Raw genomic sequence first — 10469 nt, forward strand, 5'->3', positions numbered from 1 at the left:
ATTAAGTTAAAGATTTGGAGCTATGTAAACAGTGGCACCGGGCCATCAAACACCCGAAGTTTGGAGATGACACCGTTATAGAAAACCTAAAAAAAAACGCAGAATGTGTAGTCTCCATTTCAAGCACGAGGACTACGAACCAAATATCTTTGCAATGAAGAGAACCATTCTGAAGGACACCGCGATACCATCTATATTCACTTTCCCAGAGGATGAACAGCCTGGGCATCTGGCACTAAGCGTATTCGCCTAGAGGTAAGACTCACTGATACTAGACTGATAACACAGTAGCCTATATGTAGTAAAACTGCAAACTTAGCAAAGTAACGTTAGATAGACAATTACATATAAGTTGACTGTTATCAAAGTAAAGCCACTGTTCTGTAAAACTGAGTTTATTTATCTATTTATGCTAACGTTACCACAAAAGCCTGTTGCTGTATTGGTTGAGATGACTGCAGAGACCGATAAAATTTGCGAGATGAACCACTGATGTAGTGCAGACAAAACAAAGTTAATTACTGTAAGCTTAAAAATATAATTGACACCCACTTTTGATAAAATCTTTGATCTGTGTCCGTGAGCTCAAACGCGCATATGTATGGGCGTGGTGAAAAAATGCGGAACTACCTGCTATTACTGGCTGTAGTTTTAAGCCTCTGGCCAAAAAAGCCTCCGATGACGCAAAATGACGATTTTTGCGTCATCGGAGGCTTTTTTACAGAATAAAAATGCATAAATCTCTCATCTCGGGCTGATATGAAGGGGGAAAGCACGCTAATTCGAAAATACTAGTGGTATTCTACTAATACAAAGCTTAATGCTAAATCCTGAAGTAACCCTTTAAATGAAAAAACATACACACAGAATTCTGGGTGTGTTAATTTATGGTTTTATACTTCTAAAAACTGTATATTTAACAGTAGTTTCCTGTAAAATTACATTAAAATGTCCCGTTAGAAATATTGTTTTTAAAGCAAGGGAACTTATTGTCTTATACAGTTAAAATTACAATATTTATTTAAAAGAAAACTCAAATAATCACACTAGCAATGTTTGATTCAATGCTTTGACTCACCCTAAAATAAAAACTGAATCATCATTTATTTTTCACTATAGCGACTTATACAATAACAGCCCCAAAGTAATAAACCAGAAAATAACAGAATCAGTAATGCAAACTTCATCAAATATGAGACAAATTCTTAGATCAATTTTATTATTAATATTTTGAATTGAAAAAAAAAATTCATGTTAATTTTATATAATATAATTTAATATTTTTTAATTGCTATTTAGATTTTATTTCAGTTTATAATTTTAGTGCTTCAACTTGAACTTATTTTAGTTTATTGCCAAGGCAACATTTCTCATTTTTGTTTAGTTCAAGTTTTTCAACTAATATTTGGGTCATTGACGAATAACGTTTTTAAAAGAATTAAAAAAAAAAAAACATAATGGAGATATAATTAATTTTAGAAGTTTTATTAAGTGTTAACAATGAAATTATGTGGTTTTTATAATCAATTAACACTGATTTTGTCATTTTTTACAAGATGGACAAAATTAGTCACCAAAAAAGTCTTTTCTGTTCTGTTCTGTTTAAACAAAACTTCAGTTTTAACAAATGACGATATTTTCAAACAATGCTAACAGGCTGATATCTATAGCCAACAATCAAACATTTTATATTTAGTACAAGTTTTTCAAATATTTCAACATGTTCCATGTTTTACAGCGGTTGTACCAAATGACCACTGGCCTGTTTCACAAACTGAGTTTCAGAGTATGTTTAGAGCTGACAAATCCAGATAAATCCAAACTGGTTAAGATCAGGATCAGATGTTGCACAACGCTCGGTATATACTTTCTCTGTCAACTCAGGTTTAAGGAGTTTGCAAAGCGTGTGCACCTGAAAGTGTGACACGTGCGGCAAACAGCCAATCACACGGAACAAGGAGAGCGTCAGTTTGAGTCACTTCTCATGAGAGAGACGCGCAATTCATGCCTCTTCTGAAGATTAAGAGATCGTTATGAAAAATATCATGAAATTAAATGCATTTACAAGACAATAAACACTATACAGTACTGCAGTGAAAGCTTGAGAAGGCAGCTGAAAGACTATATCAATGCATGTGAATCAAAGACATATGCCTAATAATATACAATATAATAATTTATATTAGATTCACAAAGAGCTCAAATGAATACACAAGCTTAATTTGTTTAAAAACATTATATATATCGATGATATAAATATAATACATGCAATTTAAAAGAAAAGTGTAATATTAATGGTCAATTAATTTTTCCTACTGTTGCAATTTTTTTTATTTTGACAATATTGAAAGTTAAACAGTTAGTGTTTACTTTTCGGTTCGTTTTTTAAACAGACGAACTCGGAATTGTTAATTAATTATACATAAAATTATGTTTGGGCGAGCAATTATCCTATTACTCTTCAAAAAATCTTTATCCTTCAGAAAGGTTTTGTTAGGATTGCAACACGATCAAATGCATATACTTCATCTGCTTCTCTATTTCAGAAACTTCAGGTTCTTACTGTTTATGATATTAACATTTCTCAAATCGGTGTCTATATTTATTACATATATTCAGGTGAAGATAACATTCCAGAGCAAATTAAGATGAATTTTAAAGTAAATTCACAGGTTCACTGTCACTTAATCTTCCTAAAATTCTCACTTGTAGAGGTCCATACTTTATATGATTTAGGGGTATTAAATTATGGAAGGGTTTATCCCATCCAGCAGAAAAACGTTTTTCTTTAAAAAATAATTTTATTGCTGCTTTGTAATTGTGCTTTTTTGTTTATTGATGATTCATGCACTCTATATGCTTTGTTTTTGGAGTAAATAATAATAATAATACACTCTAAAAAATGCTGGGTTAAAAACAACCCAAGTTGGGTTAAAAATGGACAAACCCAGCAATTGGGTTGTTTTAACCCAGTGGTTGGGTTAAATGTTTGCCCATAGTTTTATTTAACTCAACTGTTGTATAAAAATTACTGTATTGCTCGCTTAAAATGAACCCAAAATATGCTGGAAATTAACATTTATTAATATGTTTAAAAAATGAGCATTTATTAATAAGATAATGAATAATAAACAATAAATATTTATTAAATTGCTTATTAATAAATGTACACCTTTTGATTACTACTGTTGCCTCTAGTAATTATGTGTCTGATTTTTAATTTCTCACCTATTTTAGATTCATTTTAAGCCAGACATATAGTCATTTTTAATCAGTAGTTGGGTTAAATAAAACTACCCAGCAGTCTGGGTCAAACATTTAACCCAACCACTGGGTTAAAACAACCCAATTGCTGGGTTTGTCCATTTTCAACCCAACTTGGGTTGTTTTTAACCAAACATTTTTTAGAGTATAATAATAATAATAATAATAATAAAAAAAAAATATATATATATATATATATATATATATATATATATTATAATATATATATATATATATATATATATATTTTTTTTTTTATTTTATTTTATATTATAATATATATATATTTATTATTTATTATTATTATTATTATTATACACATGCTGCAATTAACTTGTTGCAGTTACATGCATTTATACATTTATAATTAGTTTTTGTTTTTCCTTTCTTTAATTTCCCATTTAGTTTTTTTGTTGTTGTTTAGGTGTTTTTTTGCCTCTCCCTGCACAGTATATGGATTGTACTTTTGTTTTTTATTGTATATATTTTATATTTGTGCAAATAAACTAAAACCAAATCAAATTCAATGAAGGTTGAATAATCTTTGCATGTCTCATACATGGAGAACAAAAATGAAAATAATGTCATTAATTACTCACCCTCATGTCGTTCCACACCCGTAAGACCTTCGTTAATCTTCGGAACACAAATTAAGATATTTTTGATGTAATCCGATGGCTCAGTGAGGCCTCCATAGCCAGCAATAACATTTCCTCTCTCAAGATCCATAAATGTACTAAAAATATATTTAAATCAGTTAATGTGAGTACAGTGGTTCAATATTAATATTATGAAGTGACGAAAATATTTTTCTTGTGCCAAAAAAAACCAAAATAACGACTTATATAGTGATGGTCGATTTCAAAACACTGCTTCAGGAAGATTCGGAGCGTTATGAATCAGTGTATCGAATCAGCGGTTCAGAGCGCCAAAGTCACATGATTTCAGCGGTTTCACACGCGATCCAAATCATGATTCGATATGATGATTCATTACGCTCTGAAGCTTCCTGAAGCAGTGTTTTGAAATCGGCCATCACTATACATGTCGTTATTTAGTTTTTTTGGGCGCACCAAAAATATTCTTGTGGCTTTATAATATTAATATTGAACCACTGTACTCACATGAACCGATTTAAATATGTTTTTAGTACATTAATGGATCTTGAGAGAGGAAATGTCATTGCTCAGGCCTCACTGAGCCATCGGATTTCAACAAAAATATCTTAATTTGTGTTCTGAAGATGAATGAAGGTCTTACGGGTGTGGAACGGCATGAGGGTGAGTAATAAATGACAGAATTTTCATGTTTGGGTGAACTAACCCTTTAAGTTGTGTTGTAGGCAAAGTCCAGAACATTATAATCAGACTAATTTTTATGTTGAAATAATAAAGATTTCTGTGCCACCCCTATGAAAAAATAGCCTCCAGGACCGAGTTTGGACACCCCTGCTCGATATTATATTCCAAAACCAGTCTGAAGTAACCCAGCTGATGGGATCTGCTCACCTGTCTGCTGGAGAAGACGAAGACCAGCGCGGCTCCAGCTGCAGTGAGACCCCAGGTGAACAGGGTCCCCAGCAGGGCCTGAACCACAGGACTGAAGCCTGGAAGCATGACGCCTGTGCTGACGAAAAACAGAAAGGAGACACGCAAGATGCATTTCATTCATCACACAGGTGGGTGTGGACCAAATCCTGTTGATCCAGGATTCCTGCAAACAGTGATGCTTAAACAAGCCCATTTTAAAAGCTTGTGTTTGTAGAATTAGCATTCATGTAATGACAAGCTCAGTGCATTAATTGTATATTTATAATTACAAAATAAATATAACATATTCTAGACTAGTGTCAGATATTTCTGAATAAGTGCAACACCTGTCATCACGCACAAATCAATCATATTAATCAACACCAGCGTTTCTTCCAAACTGATATTATATTTAATAACTGTTAAAACACTCTCATGACACGATAAAGTGCTGTTTGATGATGAACATAGTACATTTCAGAGCAAACATAGTAAACTTATGTTGCATTTAAACGCCTCAAAACTAGAACAAACGCATTTATAACACATTTCATTCATTCTTTAACATTTTTACCTACTTACTATTGAATTGTACTTACTGTTTACAGGCACCAACTGACTGAGCCGCTTCACTTCCTGCTTTCCTGTACACGTGTCTGTGTTACGGCATAAGTCCCGCCCCTCTCCAGCTCCTATTGGGTGATTCACACGCAACGGTGTTTTAAAGTGTCCACGTCTGCTGCGTTGCAACAGGTTATCGGATGATGTTTGAATTAAGGGTGATTGGGACAGACTTTGAATTTCCGCCTTGTGCAAGCAAGGTTTCTTGTCATAATTGAAAAACATCATCTCATCACATGATGCAGCATTTCTGTAATACTGAAGATGTTAACTATCCATTTGAGGAGGAAACAATGGTATATTATAATGAAAGGATCTGTAACAGGCTACACTTTTCTGTAAACTGAGCAAAATATTTTTTGAAGTAACATTTGGCTGATTGGGACAGCACATATTTCCATTGATTTAGGGTAGTGTAAGCACATTTACTGTATTGCACATGTTAGTTCATACTTTGATATAATTTTATATGCAACATTTCCTTTTCTGTTCATCATTATTAAGAGCCCAGGTGGGAAAAAAGTACATTTCTATAATGTACTTAAAGTGCTCTATTTTTGTGCACTAATTGTTTACTTAATATACTAAAAATTCTTCTTTAGTACTACTTTCGATCATCTTAAGAGCATCTAAGTGTACTCAACTGTGCTATTTTGAGACAGCATGAAATATGAACTATAATGTGCTTTTAATAAACTATCTCTGCAATTAAAAAAATAATAATAATAAATAATATTTTTTTTAAAATACAGAGATAGTATATTAAAAGCACATTATAGTTCATATTTCATGCTGTCTCAAAATAGCACAGTTGAGTCCACTTAGATGATCTTAAGAATTTTTAGTATATTAAGTACAAAATTAGTGCACAAAAATAGAGCACTTTAATTACATTATAGAAGTGTACTTTTTTTCACCTGGGAGTCCATGTTTATGTTTGTTCAACTTTATTTCTCAGTTTATAAATCCATCCACAAAAGAAGGCTTGAAGTCCAAAAGTCATTGAAAACATTTCAAGTCATTGAAAACAAATCAAGTAAACAAGTAAAAAAAAAAAAATGTTATTGGTCCAAAATTCATTAAAAAAAAAGAAAAAGTAAAATACGAGTACAAATTCGTTAAATTATGAGAAAAATGTCGTTAAATTTTCGAGAAAAAAGTCAAGATAAAATGTTGAGAATAAACTCATTAAATTATGAGAATAAAGTAATTAAATTACAAGAAAAAGGTCGTTAAATTATGAGAACAAATTTGTAATTTAACGAATTTGTTCTCAAATTTAACGACTTTTTTCTCATAATTTAATGACTTTATTCTCAACATTTTATCTTGACTTTTTTCTCGAAATTTAACAACTTTAATCTTGAGATGGCTTCATTTTTTTATTATTACTTGGCCCTTATCCTCTTCCGTAAATATGAGTTTAAACTATAATTTTTTTATTTTCATTATTTGGTTGTTTTACTCTAGCTTGATGAATATTTTAGTGGTTGATTAGGCATGCACATGGTTGGGAACACTGATTTCGAGCATATACAATGGTTCTCTATTGCAAGGCTATAATTTTCTTAATAAACATTTAAGCACTGTCCCAATCACCCAAAATTATACTGTCCCATCCACCCAAGTTGTGTTTGGCTGGATGGGACCAAATAAAAACAACCTAATTCTGAAAATAGAAACATTATATTAACATTTTTTTTTTACTGATTTTGTAGCAGTAGTGCATCATAATCAAAAGTTTGTACAATATAGTAGTTATGACAATTTTAGGACCTTATTATTAAAGCTACCAAAAGCTTATGTCATTTTCCTCAGTTCATGCATTTCACGGTCAACTTCCTGTTTGATGCATGCCCCGCCCACCATGATGTTAGACCAATGAGGGCATCCCATTTTAATTATGCGGTCTCACAGCTAGGGCTCAGCAAATAAATAAATATAAATATATATATATATATATATATATATATATATATATATATATATATATATATATATATATATATATATATATATATATATTTTTTTTTTTTTTTTTTCACTTATCAGATGAGAAAATAAACTCTATATAGTTATACTGTCCCATTTGATAGGTCTGAACTCATGAATTAATTAATATATATATATATATATATATATATATATATATATATATATATATATATATATATATATATATATATATATATATATATATATATAGTTCACCTTTGCCTTCATGCAAGATTGTTCTGGAAGAATTTAGAAAAAATTGGCAATATTTGGAGAAAATTGCGTGTTAGCCTTTTGAAAAAATAAATAAGAATAAACAAAAAAGCACTGAAATATCATAAAGAAACTGTAATTTACTTCTTGATATGGTGACATCACCTGCTGCAACAGAATAATGAATTCAAATTAACTATTACATTTTTAATATTTGATTTTTTAAATGTTGCTTTATATTTAGGAAAGTTTAAACCCCTTTCAAATCATTTTTAATCGCATCAATGATATAATTATAAAATTATTTTTTTTTACATATATTGCAGCACAATCAAAAATCTCTTATCGCTATTCCTTTATCTTTTCATTTTTGTCATGTGTGGCTTTAATTAGATCCTTTATATTTGCTCCTCAGAGTTATTACTCTCCTTTTATCTTTCATCTCTGTTCTCGTTTATTTGATCTAATTTCTTGCTTGATAATGTCAGCTTTCTTAGAAAAGCACTCGTATCGGCTTCTCATTATATTTTCTTTGTTTCTTTTCTTTTATGGTGAGCAGATCTGTGTTTCTTTCATGACAGTAATTCATTTCCCATATGAACTTCTCATGTTCATCTTTAAGAAGGTCTGTTCAGTTAATCAGAGTTTTGAGGTTTTTTGAAATATTAAAATGTCTTGGAGCATTATATGTTTTATTTTTTTATTATTATTATTATTTTGACATAAAGAACAGAGATGAAAGATGAAAGGGGAGTAAATTCAGTAACACTGAAAAACAGAAATAATAGAGCAAATAAAAAAGAACACACAAATGTTGCCTTTAAAATACTGCATTAAAATAATAATATCATTCACATTATGGTAAGCTCAATTTGAGTTTAAAATTATTGTACAATCTCTGCATTATTTATTCATGTTATAATGCCATAAATCATCTACATAAGTTCAGAGTGAGTGCAACACCTGTCATAATGCATGAATCAAACTATTGGACATATCCTATCTATAATTTGATAACAGTTAAAACAATCAATTTATGATGGGGGAGCTCAGAAAAGAGCTTTAGTAGCATCATAAATATCATACTCCCATCTTCTTTTTGAGCTCACAGAAGAAATTGCATGTGAGTGTGAGCAAATTTGTAGATTTTATGACCAAAACAATTATTTTCAGGTAATAAAGTAAAGATTATTTTTTGCTTAGCAAGAATTAATTTGTACAAGCAATTATTTAACTTACATGACCTGAAGTAGCTTAATTTGATGCTTTGTATTTATACTTCAAACTTAGCTGTTACAACTGTTTGGGGTGGGGATAGTTAGAACAGATTATTAAAAATGTTACAACCAACCCCTTTGTGCAGCAATTGTTTTGCACTTCATTTAAAGGGGACCTATTATTTCCCTTTCACAAGATGTAATATAAGTCTCTGGTGTCTCCAGAATGTGAAGTTTCAGCTCAAAATCCCCCACGGATCATTTATTATAGCTTGTCAAATTTGCCCCTATTTGGGTGCGAGCAAAAACACACCGTTTTTGTGTGTGTCCCTTTAAATGCAAATGATCTGCTGCTCCCGCCCCCTTTCCAGAAGAGGGCGGAGCTTTAACAGCTCAACAACAACAAAGCTGGAGAATCTCACGCAGCCAAAATGAGGAAAGTGTTCAGCCTTACATTGTTCAAACCGGAGTCGACACTGATGGAGAGACTCAGGAAGAAGTTACAACTTTTAGACGTTTCTGAATGGTTAGTGGATAAATTGATGTAGTTGCTGTGGAGTTGATTCAACTCATCCACTAGCATGTGTCATCATGTTCATCTTTTGTGTTGAATTGACCCTCGTTTGTGAAGCAGTCCGGTGTAAAATGACGGCATGACAACAACACTCGACTACAACAACTCTTCCTCTTCTCTAAAGCAGCCCAACATGGCCACACCCCCTTTGTTAGGTGCAAAAATTGGATAGTGTGGATGTTATTTCAGCAAATTACCTCTCAGTGTTACATCTATCCCCAGCTATCTGTGATTATGCAAGTGAGTTTTCTTTGCAGTAGACAAATGTGACTACCATGTATCAAAATTTGAGACATCTAGCACAAACAACCACTGAGTTACTGATGTTAAAACAGAAAATGATCTTACAACCATCTCAGATCTCCCCCTAAAGCGAATGCATTGCTATTTCGACGACAGAGGCTGAGAGACTCTTGCAAAGTATATCTGCTGAAGACCATCATGAACTTCTGAGGTCATTCATTTTTCATAAATACCTTATTTTTACTACACTCTAAAAAAAAATGCTTGGTTAAAAACAACCCAAATTGGGTTGAAAATGGACAAACCCAGCAGTTGGGTTAAATGTTTGCCCAACATGCTGGGTAGTTTTATTTAACTCAACTATTGTTTAAAAATTACTGTATTTACTGCTAAAATGGACCCAAAAATGTTGGAAATTAAAAATCAGACACATAATTACTAGAGGCAACAATACACTCTAAAAAATGCTGGGTTAAAAACAACCCAAGTTGGGTTGAAAATGGACAAACCCAGCGATTGGGTAGTTTTAACCCAGTGGTTGGGTTAAATGTTTGCCCAACGTGCTGTGTAGTTTTACTTAACTCAACTGTTGTATAAAAATTACTGTATTGCTTACTGAAAATGAACCCAAAATATCTTGAAAATTAACATTTATTAATATGTTTAATAAATGAACATTTTAATTTCATTTTAGATTCATTTTAAGTCAGCCATATAGTCATTTTCAAACAATAGTTTGGTTAAATAAAACTACCCAGCAGGTTGGGCAAACATTTAACCCAACTGCTGGGTTAAAACAACCCAATCGCTGGG

At 31.7% G+C, this 10469-nt stretch overlaps 1 protein-coding gene across 3 annotated transcripts in view; it reads right to left on the reverse strand.

Moving 5' to 3' along the window:
• LOC137007355 (zinc transporter ZIP11-like) overlaps positions 1–5520 on the reverse strand; it is a 169425-nt gene extending 163905 nt beyond the window's left edge. For 2 of the 3 annotated variants that reach the window (XM_067368732.1, XM_067368730.1), the window contains exons 1-2: positions 5393–5520; positions 4773–4890 (exon numbers count right to left, since the gene is read on the reverse strand). In XM_067368732.1, coding sequence (XP_067224833.1) covers positions 4773–4880 — 108 coding nt within the window. In that variant the 5' untranslated portion in view covers positions 4881–4890; positions 5393–5520. The remainder of the gene's footprint in view (positions 1–4772; positions 4891–5392) is intronic. The other variant, XM_067368731.1, reaches the window with a different exon arrangement.
• Between the last annotated feature and the right edge of the window lie 4949 nt (positions 5521–10469).

The sequence above is a fragment of the Chanodichthys erythropterus genome, chromosome 19 (genome assembly GCF_024489055.1).
Source record: "Chanodichthys erythropterus isolate Z2021 chromosome 19, ASM2448905v1, whole genome shotgun sequence".
Classification (NCBI taxonomy): Eukaryota; Metazoa; Chordata; class Actinopteri; order Cypriniformes; family Xenocyprididae; genus Chanodichthys; species Chanodichthys erythropterus.